Genomic DNA, 16701 nt, shown 5'->3' on the forward strand with positions numbered 1-16701 from the left:
TCTTCCTCTTCCTTCTTCACTTTGCAAACCCCACTCCCTTCTACCACTGATGATGTTACCAAGTTTGGTAATGAAATGTCTGCAAGAAAACCACCAAACTTAAAGAGAGCACCAAGACTCTCCCACAAGGCCACATAAGCTCTACTTAAAGAGTCAGGTGATAAGGAGGAAGGACTTAGATCAGACATGTCAAACACAAGGCCCGGGGGCCAGATCCGGCCCGTGAAGTGGTTTCATGCGGCCCGCGAAGCCATCCTGGAAACAGTGAGGGAACGGCCCCCACTGCCTTGGCCCTGGCCCAGAGACCCTCCTTCTGCCAGAGACCCTCAGATCTGTCCCACTCCTGCCCAGGCCCCCATAGGCACCCTTGATGCGAACGATGTAGAGCTGGCCACGCCCACCCAGTAGGCCATAGGCACTCTAGCCACACCCAGCCAGTAGGCCACGCCCACCCTGGCCATACCCACCCGGCCCCCTGAGGGCAACCGCAATGCTGATGCGGCCCTCAATGAAATTGAGTTTGACACCCCTGACTTAGATGGAAGCTTTTGGCACCATCCACGCTGTTGCCCGCCTGTGTCTCCCATAAGGATGCTCTGAGGAATGTTCTCTGGAATTCTTCTCTGCAGCTTCTGGTTCACTTTGGCCCATCATCAGGCTTGATCTTTTTTTGCTTTGGTTCTTGTCCCACATCCAGTATTTCTCCAGTTTTTGCAGGGTTATTATCTTGCTGACATAAACACAATTCCCAAGCTCCTTTACACAGTTTATTTCCAATATTCTGGGGGTTTTTTTGACGAAAGGATGAAAAAGAACATGTGTTGGGAAAGAATGAAAGAAGACGGATGTATGCATTTCCAATTCATAGGTCAAAACAATCGTTAGAACGTGGAGGATGCATAAAAACATCCAAAACAACAAATCCTCCATACCGTTTTTATTTGTTTCTCTTTAGCAGTGGACATCTTGGGAAGCAACCTGACTTTTCAAGCACCATAGAACTGGGAGATGGGAATGGCAGCCCCATTGATCCACCAGTAATGGAAGAGACACCGGATCTAGCTGCCTCCCTTGCCAATAAGGAACATAAACTGAATTGTTACACCTCGGTTTTTTTGGACAATGACTTCCTTCCCCTCCCAGTGCAAGGAGGCTATTAAAACCAGGAAATGAAAAGGCATCCTTGTCTGACCTTGTTAAGGCTTATGCATGAAGGCATATGTCAAAAGGACTGTATTACTCTAGGTTGTTTTAAGGCAGTTGTGTGTGTGTGTGTGTGTGTGTGTGTTTCTTTGATTAGTACATTCAATCCAGTTTTGGTGATCTGATAACACTCTAATTCCGCAGCTTGACTCAGGCCATTTCACAAGAAGTGATTTACAGTGTCTTGTAGCATGACCATGCCATTATTGAACAGACCTCAAGTCTGTCCTCATTAGTAATGATGTTTGGAAACTAGAAGGGTTGGAAGAAACCTACTCCAACTTCCTGCTCAAGCAGGAAACTCTGTACCATTTCAGACAAATTGTTGCCCAGTCTCTTCTTAAAAACCTCGTGTTGGAGTACCCATGACTTCTGGAGGCAAGTCATTCCACTGATTTAATTTTTCTGTCAGGAAATTCTTCCTTATTTCTAGATTCGTTCTCTCCTTGATTAGTTTCCACTCATTGCTTCTTTATCGTGTTCTTGTCCGGACAACTGATTCAATTTGGGGTCCTCTGGTTTGCAAAGTTATATATTTGTTCCTACTGGTTTAATGTTCTCAGCATTTTCCTGGTGTCTCACTAGTAGAAATCCACTTCTTTCCGCCTCTCCCATATTCTAAGTGATGATCAAGCAACTGCTATCATTTGGGGAAGGAATCTTCACACCCTTAAAGATTAAAAACACCGAGATTTTCAACATACAGAATTCTGCACCCTAGGAGAAGGAACATGTAAGGAGTCCATAAAGGAGGCAGACCAGGAAAACCAGAAACAGCTCGCCAAGGGGGAGAAAAGCCCAGTTAGATTAGAGTTGCATTCAAAGTCATTGAATTGCACCTGATTTTACCACCTTTTCCCCTCGATTAAATGTCATTAAGTGAATCACATTGTTAAATAAATCTAGCCTTTCCCCTTGACTTTGCTTATTAGAAGCTGGATGGGAAGTTGTAAATGGTGATTGTGTGAACCTGGGATGCTGTAACCATTATAAATACATACTGCTTGCCAAGTGCCTGAATTTTGATCAAGTGACTGCAGGAACACTGCAACAGTCATAAGTGTGAGGACTGGTTGTAAATTACTTTTTTCAGCACCATTGTAATTTCTAATTGTTGTTAAACGAAGGTTTGTAAGTCAAGTATGCTGCTCAGAGTCACTCGCATGTGAGATGGGCAGCTATACAAATATAATGAATGAATAAATAAACTAACCTTATCAGAGATAACTTTTCTTTCTTCTCTGATATATTTTACTTCTACCGGGTCTAAACTTACAGGGAAACCATTGCAAGAATTCTGCAAGAAGAATTTCTTTACAAGATTTTTGAAAAATTCTAGGTAGCCAAGAGGTACCTCATCTTGAAAGCCCAGATATGGAATAATGCTTCACTTAAAACTGGATAGAGAATTCAACAATAAAAGAAGTCTTTTTTCCTTTCCACTGTTTTGAATTGGTGACCTGGTTCCTGCACTATTATATTAAAGATGATTTACTGAAACATGATAAGTTTTCTGGGCCTGTACAATAGTTAAGACAGAAATTGTGGCTTTTGCAAATCCATAATAGCTGGTTTTACATACATAGCATTATTAGCCTCAAGAAAATTGCATCAGGACTGTAAGAGAAGTCCAGACCATGCTACTGTAAAGTCCACAATCTTTGTCCCACCTGAAATGCAGGTGAAGGAGCCAAAGTCCCTTTGAAAGTAATTTATTGTTCAGCCTTTTGCTTAAATTATTATATAGGATTTTGAAAAGCTTGCAGGAAGAAAATACTTCATTTTTAAAAAGTCAACTCTGTAATCCTTTAGAGATTAAGCCTTGAATGGGATAAATTTGGGGACACACAATGAACACCAAAAGTAAAAAGTGACAGGAGCATTCTTTTGATAAATTTAGTCATTTAGAGAGTTTATACCTGAAACAACTTTATCAATCCATTATAAACCAAGTTTATTTTCATCCAATGCCTTTTTCTCCTACTTTCCCCAACAATATACATCTTAGAAAATTAGACTTGATGAGTCAGTTTGAAGAGATTTTCCTCATTCTGTTTTAATCAGAGTTCTTACCTGCAGATGAAAGAATAGTTAAATCCAGGTTTTTACTATCTAAAGAAACTGCATTTAGTTCTAATCCTACATAAATAGCATGAATCACATGGATCAATTTACTCCAATTTGAAATTCTGATGGGAGCAACAGGACACAAAACTGCATTGCCCCTTGATCCCCATCAAGAAGGGGGGAACCCAAAACCCCAGGATCATATATGGCTTCCAATAGCATTTTAGGTCACACACAAATCAGATGATTTTAAATTAAGGAATGTCCTGAATTGCTTGTTAGCCAAAACATTAATATTAAGAGGCCCCAAACTTAAAACTTTGAATCCACCCAGGAAATAGCCGTAGCAATAGCACTTAGACTTATATACTGCTTCATAGTGCTTTACAGCCCTCTCTAAGCGGTTTACAGAGTCACTCTTTTGCCCCCAACAATCTGGATCCTCATTTTACCGACCTCAGAAGGATGGAAGGCTGAGTCAGCCTTGAGCTGGTTAGGATCGAACTCCTGGCAGTGGGCAGAGTCAGCCTGCGATGCTGCATTCTAACCAATGAGCCACCACAGCTCCTTGCCTATGGGTGTTATCTGGGTCCACTTTGCAACATCACTCTGACTACTGTGCCCTCCCCAAAGATTTTAAGTGTAGTTCTCGGTGATCTAAGAGGACCTCACTTGAGCACCTGCTGAGGAATTCTGGAGTTAAACCCCACACATCTTAAAGTTATCAAGATTGAGAAACACTATGCCAGATGACACCCAAACTAATCTTGAAAACCCAAATCTGTTTACTTTTCCAAGATTTTCCCCCTTTATACAAGTACTTTTAATCTATCTTATCAATCACAGAAACTGGGCCCTTACAACAAACAAGCCAAAAAATAACTTATCTGCAAGAAAATGTTTATTTTTATATTTTTTTTGTAAACCCCACAGAAAAAATAAAGAATGCAGCCAAGTATTTCAACAGAAAGAGTGCCCAAATGGGCAGCCAAGAAAAATAAAACAATAAAAAATAAAAATAAAAAAATGGGGGAACCTCAACACAAAAAATGACAAGAGTTCATGTTTTGCACAAAGATGAAAACCAATGACATTTCTGAGTAACACTTTCATGGTGACAATTACACAAGATGATTCCAAAAAGCAAAATGACAGCAACATGCACACCTGGCTAAAGCTAGGATATTTTTTTTTAAATCTGAAAAAGAATCTGATTTAAAATGATGGACCATTAATACTCATATTTTATTGACTTGCTTGTCCTATTTAATTTGTTTTTAAACAAGGCATACCTGCCAATTATGAAACTTTAAAAAGTGTTGTTTTAAAGAAGAACTTTGTCCTTCCAGAGTCCACTGCATGTTTGCAAAATCATAATGAATTCATTTCTCTTTTTTAATAATTTTGCTAGTTACTAATACAATTTTGAATCCCTGTCCCACTGCCCCTCCCACCCATACTCAAACCTTAAACACTTCAAAAGTCGCCAGTGCAACTCACTTTCCTACCAATGCACAATATACATTTAAACTGAAATCTTTGTGCAATTTTGAGTTTCTTTTTTTAAAAAAAATCTTTAAAAAAAAATCTCCTTGGCACAATGGCTGAGATTTTAGCCCAGCCTTATTGAAATGAAACTGTCAAACTCAGGATGATAGAAAGCGTAATTGAAATTTGACTTTAAAAAAAAACCCCAAAGCAAACCAAAACTCCCAAACCGCCCTTTTTAATGAACCAGTCGGACAGTCTCCGGAATACCCTATGTTGCACTGCTCTGCTTTTACGACAATACTCCCTCTGTTACTATTCAGCTACAGCATATCCTCCTCATCAGAAACACTTGTTGGATTTGGTACCCAAAAATGAACAAAAAGAGATGCAACCGCAGATGACATCCAAATTATGTTGATGACCTGCAGTAGACTCTGTAAAACGAGCTTTATTTTTTTTAGGCTACATGGGAGCAAAACGGGAGTGGGGGAAGAGAGATAATTGTTAAACTATCAAATTTCCTCGACATGTCTTAGTTTCTCAAGGTCCTGCTAGCATTAGCATCTTTCAAGCCATTAACCACCCTGATGGGAATCTTCACACAACTACCAAAAACATGTCATTATCATGTGTTTATTGCCTTCTTTCAAGAAAATGATGTCCTTTTATTACACATTTGGTCCTTAGTGGGATAAGCAAATTAAATCTCTTGGACATTCTTCTTTCCATTCAACCCCATCTCACCATCCTTTATCAAAGCTTTATTTCACTACAAACCCTTTCGCCCTAAAAAACAAAAAAACAGACTAAAGAATTTCCATCATTATTCCTTGCCATTTTTAATTTGCCGTTTTGGCTTCATTATATTTAAAAGAAATGGGAGAGAAAGAAGGGTTTAAAATCAAGCAGAGCTGCTATTTTTTTTTGTAGTTTCAAGAGGAAACTTTGCAGCAATCCATTTATGCGTGGGTGTCTGTGTGTGAATTCATTTTTAGCTAACAAAGAGAAGCAGAATTTGCTATATGAAAACCGAGAATTGTGGGTTCTTTTCCCCTTAATGCGTTGGCCAAGAAAAAAAAAACACAACTGTAAAGTTTTGTGAGTTTTTCTAAAAAATTTACAAGAAAAAACTGATGGGCAGTTTGAGTCAAACCTTGGTGTTGGGCCCCCCCACTTCCCTTTTTTTATTTTTATTTTTAAACAAGAAATCAGTACAGTCTCACACTATACAAATTTCATCTTGACTGCAAGAGATTTTTCTGTGCCATGCCTTCGGTGCGACAGGTGGAAAGCTGGCGCTTACTTCTTCAGGGGCTGGTAAACTGAGGCGTTGGGGTCAAGTCCAGAAGGGCTGGTCTCCACAAATTTGGAAGAATAGTGCGGAGAGACTGGGCTCAGCGTGCTGGTGGCTGCAGTGTATGTTATGCTGGGCATGACGGCCATCACTTCCGCTATCTTCTGTTTTAGGTCCTTGATTTCCTGATCTTTCTGAATTATTTGCCCTGCAAAAAGGAAAGAAAGAAGAGTAACACTCACTTTTAAGACAGGGGTCCCCAACCCCTGGGCCATGGACCGGCACCAGGCCGCAGCATGCCAGAAAACCGTCCGTGCAAACAAGCAAAGCTGCCTCCGCGGTGCAGGCACCGCGTAAAACCACGCCCCCTCCAGTCCACTGGAAAAATCTCTCTCCTTGGAATTGGTCCATGGTGCCCAAAAGGCTGGGGACCATTGCTTTAAGACACGGGAAGTGTAGGAGAAGAGCAAGTAGAGCTGGGGGGGGGGGGGGCGCGGAGTTCAACACATCATCAGCTTCGAGTCCTTTTGTTGCCACAAAGGACCCAGGTCTAGCCCTCCTTGAATTCCCTTGACCCTTATCTAAGGCCAATTTAGTGCTGGCCGTTAGTTGACTAGATTCTTGTGTATAGGCTTGAAATAATAACATCTTCTGTGCTGCAACTTAATGTATGGTCCCGATGCTTTCTGCCTGACAGGAAGAGCTTTTCACTGGTGTCTACAGAGTACAGCCAAAAAAGTCAAAGAGAGGAGCAACAGTGTAACTGACGCTATATCAGCACACACAACACATCAACAACAGATGGAGTTGCAGCTGAAGCTCCACCTGCACAACCACAACCATGGAGATTCAACTGCATTGTCATCTCTTGACTTTTTTTAACCTTGTAGAAACTCTAGAGCAGGGGGTAGGCAACCTTGGCTCTTTGATGACTTGTGGACTTCCATACCCAGAATTCCAGAACCAGCTGGTTCTGGAATTCTGGGAGTTGAAGTCCACAAGTCATCAAAGAGCCAAGGTTGCCTGCAACCCCTGCTCTAGACCAATATATGGTTTAAAAAAAGTATTATGGCAAAAGACATGTTAAAGGAGGGTGGAGTTACAGCATATCAAGGAAAAATAAATATGCCAATTCAGGGATCTGAACTGGTATCACTCAAGAAAGACAATTCTTTTGCTAGCTTTGTGCACCCTCTGCTGGATCCAGTGGCAGTTCACAGCACCTGCGAAAACTCCAAACCGAAACTGAGAAAGGGAGACTAATTTTGCAAAAGTTTGTGTGTGTGTGTGTGAGAGAGAGAGGGGGGGGGACACAGAAAGAATTGCTTCTGTACCTTTTATTTCAATGCTAGAAACCTGCACTAAAAATCATTTTCTTAAGGTTTGAAAACACAATAGCCACAGAGTTAGGGATACAAATCAGTGGTGGGATTCAAATATGTGACCTAGTTCTCTGTGTGGATGCCACTTCTGGAAGTCCATTCTGGGCCTGGGCAACAAAAAATTAGCTACCGGCTCTGCCGAAGTGGTGCAAACCGGCTGAATCCCACCACTGGATACAATTCATCTATTTAAGAACAATTTAGCATCGTATTTTTTCTCTTTTCTCAGCATTCCGTTGAGCTCAGAACACGAGGAATTCCAGCTGTGCCTGTGCTCTTAAATTTCTTAACACTGCATTATTTATTTTTTGCAATGTCCACACTCTGAATTGCATTTGAGGATCTAATAAAATTTAATGACCTGTTTTCTAGCACTGCTTACTGTTATTCTTGGAAAGAAGAAGAAAAAAAAATCAAACTTGACAACTTCCTTTTTCTGACCCATGCTTGCACTCTGTCCCCCATCTCACCCCATTATTTTTTACTGAGCTTTCTCAAATAGGTAGGACTGTAATCAGAATAATAGAATAACACAATAGATTAACAGAGTTGGAAGGGACCTTGGAGGTCTTCTAGCCCAACCCCCTGCTCAGACCCTATATCATTTCAGACAAATTAAGCATTCTTTGCTATAAAAAAAGACAACAATATAACCAAAGGCCATCTCATTTCCCTCCAAAAAACAAAAAACCTGACTTCTGGAAAAAGAAAGAAGTTTTGACTTTAGGATTTTCTGCTTAGGTAAGTCTGTCGTTACAGAAATGGCTAATATACTAGGTATGTAAAAGTAAAAAGTTGAGGCTATATCTTACTGTTTTTATTCTACTGCACTAAAAAAAGTTGGAAGTTAATGCTTTTTTTTCCTTCTCCCCCATCTCCACATTTCTTCTTTTCTCTTTATTCCCTTTCCCATTTCCCTGTCTTTATTGTCATTTGTTTTTCATAGCGTGAACATTTAATAATTCTTTTTTTTAAAGGAAGTAAAAGAACCCATTTCTGAACCAACTGTCCATACTCCACCCAGTTTTAACTGATGCTCTTATGATTATGGTGCGCTTTTATAATGGAAGTTAATTAAGCCAGTGAATTATTGTCAGCTTCACCTAAAACTCTACAAAAGCACTGGACAGCTATTGAGGCTTCTGAGCAGGAAAAAAATGCCACATGATGAAAGAGTTCCCCTTGAGCCAAACGCTCAGAAAAACGTTAAACAGAGCAAAAACACTTTTAAGCAGATGAGAAAGAAATGGTCAGGTCAGAAAAGATTGCTGTGAGAGTTCTTTACATCCTACGCAATTTCAAAGTGATTTTCAAAGTTATTTTCAGCAATCAAGAGCCAGAGGGCCATAAGCACAAGGATCGTTCCTTGCCGTTTTTCCCCAGTGAAAACTTTCAAGAAATGGTCTTGAAATCACAAGGAAACGCGGTCACATATCACACTGTGATAGTCAAAGCTGTGATGGAAGCTCCCACAAGGTTTACAAGTAGTCCTCATTCAGCGGCTGACTTGTTTAGCAACCGTACACAGTTATGATGGTGATGAAAATGCTTGTGTTTATGACTTTCACACATCTGGAAAGCAAAGGAAAGCTAAAGGAAGACCGTAAGCACATTCATGGTTTCACTTTGCGATTGCTTCGTTTAACGGCTGAGTTGCCAGTCCCAGTTGTGGTCACCAAATGAGGGCTACTTGAACTCTGGGTTCTTACAATGCACCAAAGGCCCCCGAGATTTTCTACCATTCAGCCCAGGGACTCACTTACCTTGAGCTATCTCCAGCTGTCTTTTGGCATCTCCTAACGCAGAGAAGAGGTCCAATTTGATCCTTGTCTCTGCGCTCAAGCTGTTCTCCAAGTGCTGCGTCTTATCCTGCATGGCTGAAAGGGCCGACATTAATACCTCTGTATCCTTTTCATTCTCTTTGTATTTCCGCCATTCCTTTCAAAGGAATTAAAGCAGGATTGTTACAAGCACAGTCACTATTGTGAGATTCAAGGGAGAGTAAAAATTATGGATGGGAAAGGGGAGGTGGGGAGAAACTGGGACAAACATGTGGCTCTGGTCACTTGGGAATACCCTCTGACTTGTACGTTATTTGTTATAATTGGATAAATCCTGAAAAGTTTAATCAGGGCTACAGACTATATTAGAAAGGTAAACAAAGTCTTGGAAAACCACCTTTCTACCATTGGCAAAAAAAAACAACACAACTTCTTTGTAGTCACCAAGAGTCCAGCTGTACAAACACACTCGCATTTAAGCCATGTTTGAATACCAAAGTAATTCATATGGATTGGAAATGGAAATGTTTAGCTGTCAGTGATCTGTTGGGTCATCCTTTCAGATATATTTTGTTACTCAAACCCACTACTGCTTTTCTGCCATGAGCGGCAGTCATGGAATCCCCACTGACACTCTCCTGCTGGCTTCCCCAATGATTTGTGGGAAGGTGTCAGGAAACACTGTAAATGAGGATCATGTGACTGCTGCAGCATGGCAGCAATGCTGAACAGCAACAGCATGGCAATGTCAAAAGGGCAAGAACTTTCAAAAATTTCATTCCCATGGGAGTAATGGATCCCAGTATTTTGTAAGTTAGTCCATTTGAGGTACCATGGTTGAAAACGTTTTGCCCAATGATGTACCATTTTGCCCAGTTAAAGGTTATAGACACAAGAGTCTTGGTACTATATAGATATTATTTCTTTGCCAAGAGCTTTGAAAAGATTATGATATATCCTCTAGTTACCATGTTGAATGCAACATTCTGAATATTGAATGCAATGTTGAAACACCAGATGTTGGCTTTGGGGCAGGGAAATGTATTATCGGTTGAGGCATATAGGATAATAGTTATAGTTCACAAAGTACACATTGACCTGTGTTTCTCAGGCTCCAAGTTAAAGTAAAAGCATAAATGTCCATTCTTGTCACCTAAATACCTGGACACCTAGATGTCTCTGAGAAGACTACATGGTAGAGATAACCAGAATCATTGATGCGTATTTTCCCCAAAATATTATTCAGATGAATTCTACAATTAGCACATAAGCATGGTTGGTAACCCTATTCTCCAGAAATGTCTTTAATCTCATTTCAAAACACCAGAGCAATTCGGAAATAAACTTCTGTTTGGTTATCAATGACAGACACTCGCAGATACAGAAGTTTTTATTATGCACATTAGAAAACTACATTACATTACTTTTTGACATAATCGCCATTCAAATTGAGGCACTTCTCATGATGTCATACCAAGGTTTGAAATTCTTTAGTTGCTCGGTGCCAAATGTGAGCTAGGGGTGTGTGTGATCCAAAACATTCCAACGGAACTGCTTCAAAGGTTCTTGGGGGTGTTGGGCGGTGCGCAAGTGAGCATTATCGTGAACCAACACCACACCGGAAGTGGTGCCATAGAAAATCCCGCCAAATGTGAAGATGCCAAAGGAGTACTGCTAGTGAAGTTAATGGAATGTGGCTTGCCCATCAATTCAGACGTCTACTGTGAAACGTTACGAAAACTCAGACGAGCCATCCATAACAAGCGTCGGGGCATGCTGATTTCCGGTGTGGTATTGGTTCATGATAATGCTCACCGGCACACGGCTAGACAAGAACTTTTGAAGCAGTTCCGTTGGGATGTTTTTGATCACTCCCCCCCCCTCTATAGCTCAGATTTGGCGCAGAGTGACTAAGGAATTTCAAAAGTGCCTCAATTTGAATGGCGATTATGTCGAAAAGTAATGTTGTAGTTTTCTACTGTATAAAGGTTCTGTGTCTGTGAGCGTCTGTCATTGATAAACAAATGGAGGTTTATTTCCGCATTGCCCTCGTAATTTATGACAGCAGCTATTACTGACTGACTTCCTATATGGACCCTAGATAATCAACCACCTGTTTGCTTAGCTAATTTGACTAGTTCAGCTATGGGACATAGAGAGAACTTTCAAACAGTGAAGATATTTCGTTGGAAATTCATATGATGTGTAAGAACTTGCCCAGTTCTTACAACAAAGCTATTAGTGCAAGATGCCATAAGGGATTTTGTTTCTCAGCCAGCTTGTCACAGATCCAGATGCTGATTTGAGGGGGGGGGGTGAGTACCCAAGGTCACCCAGCCAGCTTCTGTTCCTAAAGGGGGACTGAAACCTGGCTCTCCCTGCTCCTTAATTTTTACACCTTGCTTGCTTCGTCTTTCACAGTCCTCAGGAAATAAGGTAAATCGTTAACTTTCCCTCCCTATTCTCCCCTGAAAATGCTGCCTCATCAAAAATGTGAAACTGCTATAAGGCTTGTAAACAATGGATTTCAGACTCTGAAAATATTTCTAAAAGTTTATTTTTCCTTAAGCACGGTTTACACATTCTTCCACAATTACGGTGTCAATTCTATTGTGGAGTTCGTCCCTTTTGAACCCGCTATCTACTTAGGCAGGATTCACACATTATGATACACCGGGATGTAGCACATTTTGTGAACATATCTTTAGTTTTGGAATGTATTATCAAGACAACTTTTTGGACTGGATTAATTTTGAAATTAATCAGGTAGAACTTTAAGGAAATCCATTAGATCTCATTTGCAGATTGTTTTTACCCAAACAGTGGTACGTGGGTTAAGAAATGCTTTTCGGAAAGCAAATATTCTTGCTGGAAAAGACATGGAAAAGAAAAAGATAGCTTTCAGGTTCCGACACTCTTCCCCAAAATGGCACCTTGGAAGTGTGTTAAGACTACAGCTTCCATCATTCCCAGCATGACCTGTCTATGGGTGATGGAATTGTAGCCTACCTCAAGCTGATTCAGAGTAAGAAAAGAGTAACCCTGGTGTATCTTTCAAATCTTGCAAATGTTTTGCTGAATTTAAAAGGTAACCCTAGAATATTGGCTGAGGGACGGAATCACAGAACATTTTGTTACTTTCTCCTTACCTGAACTTTCATTTCTAGATCTCGTATCTGATCTTCTTTCACCTTTATATCAATAGTTAGCTTTTTGCACTCTGTCTCCAGGTCTCTGATGCGATTTCGTAATGTCTCAGTGCATTCTCCTCTATCAAATAAAATAATGAGAAAAAGAGAAGAGGCCAAGCTTTCAATCTGGGTTTTGGCTAATTTCAGCAGTGTATTAAAATAGCAAGATGTGTGGGAAAAAAGGATGCAATTGTATGAACTCTTTTTATAAAACAGCTAAATAGCGGTGCAAAATAAAACAAGATTTGTGCACCATATAACCCTCTGTGAGGTTTGCAGCTGTAGGCTTCCAAAATGAGGTTTTGTTTCCCCAAAAAACCAGAAACTGCTCTTTGAAGAACAGGGGAAGGAGAACTTTTGCCCGTATTAACCTGATGCTTGTAATCTTCCCTTCTCAGTTTAAGATCTGGGATAGAAAATGCTAAAATGGAAGATTCTAAATGTGCACGTGCATTTTTAGTCATGTTTAACGCTTTACCAGTGACTGAAAAACTTCAGCATACTCTCTCTAGATTCATCCATCTTGTCACTGATAAGAGAGCAAGTTTATAGGTTCCCGTCTATCGTAATAAAACATGTTCGGGACTGTTAAACTTCAGACTCTGTAGGGCAGTGATGGCGAACCTTTTAGAGACCGAGTGCCCAAACCGCAACCCAAAACTCACTTATTTATCACCAAGTGCCAAGGCTGCCTCAGCATTCTGGTGCCCTCAGTGGGGCAGGGAGGCGCCTCTGAGTGCCGCCTCTGGCACGCAAAACCCGGGGGCGCAAAAATGGGCCACCACGCTGCAAGGCGCACACATGGCCGCCGCGGCGTGCAGATACAAGGTGCTGCACCACACCCGATTATCAGCATGTGTGTGCTTGTGGCCCCGTGCGTGCATGCATGCATGTAAAATGCTTCCCCTCCCTTTTCTTCCAGTCCACCAACTGACAATGGTTGGTGACCTCTTCTCTACCACCTCTACTCGAGCTGGCTAGTCAGCCGCTTCGTCTCCTTTGTGCTGGGTGGGGCTCCTGCTCCAGTGGCGTGCGTACCAACAGAGAGGGCTCTGAGTGCCACCTCTGGCACACGTGCCATAGGTTTGCCACCACTGCTATAGGGGAAAGACTTTGCATGTTTGGATGAGAATAACATGCTCACACAAAGGACTAACTTGTCAAAAAGGTCACATCAGCTGAGCTTTACACAGGTAATCCTCAACTTATGACCAGTCACCTATCAACCGTCTGAAGTTCTGATGAACCTCTCCCAAGACTTATGGCCCAGTTTCAAAGTTCTGACATCACCCCTCCCTATTGTCATGTGACTGCAGTTTGGGCACTTGGCACTGGCAAGTCCCCCAGTCATGTGATTGATTTATGATGTTTATGGCAGAAACTGTCACGACTTACAAACATACTTGCCAGGCACAATTATGATCATAGATAGAGATCACCTGTACTATTTTATTCCTACAAAGTAGTTTTATTGTCTTGCAGTTGAGACCCTCCCAAATATGAACCCAACATACAGCCTGAAATGCTATAAGCCAGAATGTTATTTTCTTGGAGTATCATTTTTATATTATGCCATAAACATTTATACACATATATCAAATACAAATGAATTGCATGAAACAGCACAAAACCTCGCTCCTATATCATGTAATTGACTGCTTCCTTTGAAAAAGGTTATCAAATTATTATAAATGGTGAATAAAGACAAATATGATCAAGGAAATTTGCAATTCAGAAACACAGTCATCAATTTTTCAAATATTTAGGTGTTTTTCCTGAACTCATATATAACTGGCTAATTTGACCATGAAAGGCATGCCTTGAATACTCAAAATATTAACTGGAGAAAGATGGCAGTGTATCTCACCATTACAATTCCAGCATTTTTTGACAAATTAACAACTCTTTTTTCACTATTCTTTCCTTCCAAATCTTTGGGTCTAGAGTAGGGATTCCCAATCTTGGCAACTTTAAGAAGCATGGACTAATTCCCAGAATTCCCCAGCCAGCTGGGTAGAAAATTCTGGGAGTTGAAGTTCGCAGGTCTTACCAGGTTTGAACAACACAGATCTAGAAAAAAAAGCAGCAGCAGTGAGCAAGTACCTGGTAGCAGCGGCAAACGCAACAGCCCGAGCAGCTGTTGCTTCTTCCAACTTCTTCCTTTTTTTTTCTTCCATCATCTGCTTTTCTACAAAGGTCCGTGCTTCTTGCTCTGCTTTTAGCTTTTTCTCCAATTGGCCAATGGTCTGCTTATCTTTTTGTTTCATTTGTACAGCATTATGTAGTCTGAAAAAAGGGAGAAAGTTTGTCTGTAAAATGGGAAGAAAACCACTCATCCACCCAACCAGCATTGTATAAGGGTGCTTTGTAATAGGTCTCCATTCCCTATGTCTATCTTGAATTACTAACCACTTACAATGTTCTCCTTTGGGCAAAGCAGTCAGAATCTCAGATACTTTCAACTGACTGAGATTGAAACTACTAGGGTTCTAATCCTGACCTGCATTCCTTTTCCAGAGATTTTTTTCTAAAAGAGAGATTTTACACGATGGATATGAATGTGATGCTCCTGCTGTGCAAACATTTCCTCAACTCTGAACACATTCAGACCCAAAATTCACAATGCATTTTTCAGGAGTGGATTTGAAAGAACTGCCTAACACAGGGGTGTCAAACTGCCAGCCCATGGGCCGGTTGCATCATGCTGAGGCCGCGCCCACCCCAGCCCCGGCAATGCAAAAAAAAAAAAAGTCACGATATGTCGTGACACGTCATGTGACGCGGCAGGTTTGACACCCGTGGCCTAACAGTTAAAAGCAAGTCAACAGTGACATCCATGATTTAGAAAGAGAGGAGGTTATCAGCTGGACATATTCAAGCAGTGGCTGGACAGCCACTTATCAAGCTGTCAGGCAAACTTTGGTTCAGACTTCTGCACTGAAGAGGGAAAAGCACAAACGGCTTAAAAGTCCTTTCTCACTATTATACTCTTATATTATCTATTTACTGAACTGAGGACCAATGAAAATAACTACGGCCTTAGCCTAAGAGAAGGAGATAATCACACATCAGGCTGACCTGGACTGACAATGGGTTTTTAAATATGTTTTAATTTTTAACTGTGTAGTTAATTTATTTTGGGGCTGTTATTTAATTCTTTTTTTAATTTTTGTATTGTTGTTTTTTATTGTTGTTAGCCGCCCTGAGTCCTTCGGGAGATAGGGCGGCATATAAGTCCCAAAAATAAATAAATAAATAAATATATGTCAATATAATTAATTCAGTATTCACGAATCAACTATCTATCCTATAAGTCTTTTATGGAGATTTTGAAATATGTCATAAGCTAAGAATACATTTTAATTGACCTGAATTATTTGATTTGATGGTATCAAGCTTGCAATGGGCTTGCTGAGAATATAACTAATTCCTTTTTTGGTACCGTATTCCCTTTCAGTGAGGGCTGCACTAGGAATGCTTAGAAATGGGGATTGTGGCAGAACCTGGGAGCAGAGTTAAAAGGGATTAGACTAGAATCCCTACATAACCACAAGCAAACCAAGCCCAACCTTCCTTGAATCTCTAACTCCAAGCAGGTGTTAACTGTTAGTTGAGAAGATTAATGTCAGGCATGAAAGACTAAGTTCACTCTGTGAAAATCCATTTAAACTGATTTATTGTTAATCAGTCCTATGCACAGGAATCTTCTCCACTAATGATTAGCACCTCTGTGAAGTTAGGGTCAACAGAATTCTAGGCTGATCCCACTTTTGACCCTGATCCCAGGTTGTGCGACTCCTTCTCCTACATGAGCGGAGGGATACAGATGGATATACTTCTCTCTCATTCAAGTCCATTTGCTAGACAGCTAGAGATCTGTAAAGGAAAATGGGGGCTCAAGGTACAAATGGACCCAACAAAAGATGCAAAAATGAGTGAATGAGTATCCAAACATTCACTGTTCCGATTTGGATTAGGTTTGTTTATTCTAAGCAGTTTAGCATAGAATTTCAAGAGGGAGGCTATGTTTGCCTCTCAAAATAAAATCCATAATGTAGCAGAACTAAATTTTGATGATTGTTTCTGTTAACCAAACTTTAATTTTCTGTCTGAATTAAATATCATTCTGAAAACGAATCAGGCTCACTTTTCATATGCTCATGGTGTATTTATTCAGTTCACTGAGAATCAGTTCCTAATTAATATAGCACTCTTATCTCTGAAAGAACTCCCAAATATTTAGCTCATAGTCCTTCAATACAGACATTTCAGCCATTAAGACTTTTAAAGCT

General features: G+C 40.6%; 1 protein-coding gene across 5 annotated transcripts in view; it reads right to left on the reverse strand.

Annotated features, from left to right (window-relative positions):
- Positions 1-3069: 3069 nt before the first annotated feature.
- The window catches only part of MACO1 (macoilin 1), a 61330-nt gene continuing 47698 nt past the window's right edge, over positions 3070-16701 (reverse strand). For 2 of the 5 annotated variants that reach the window (XM_081335491.1, XM_081335488.1), the window contains exons 8-11: positions 14513-14695; positions 12368-12488; positions 9201-9375; positions 5873-6263 (exon numbers count right to left, since the gene is read on the reverse strand). In XM_081335491.1, coding sequence (XP_081191617.1) covers positions 6061-6263; positions 9201-9375; positions 12368-12488; positions 14513-14695 — 682 coding nt within the window. In that variant the 3' untranslated portion in view covers positions 5873-6060. Of the gene's footprint in view, positions 3277-5872; positions 6264-9200; positions 9376-12367; positions 12489-14512; positions 14696-16701 lie in introns of those variants that run through there. The other 3 variants (XM_081335490.1, XM_081335489.1, XR_014027438.1) reach the window with 3 other exon arrangements.

This window comes from Vipera berus, assembly GCF_964194415.1.
Source record: "Vipera berus genome assembly, chromosome: 9".
Taxonomy (NCBI): Eukaryota; Metazoa; Chordata; class Lepidosauria; order Squamata; family Viperidae; genus Vipera; species Vipera berus.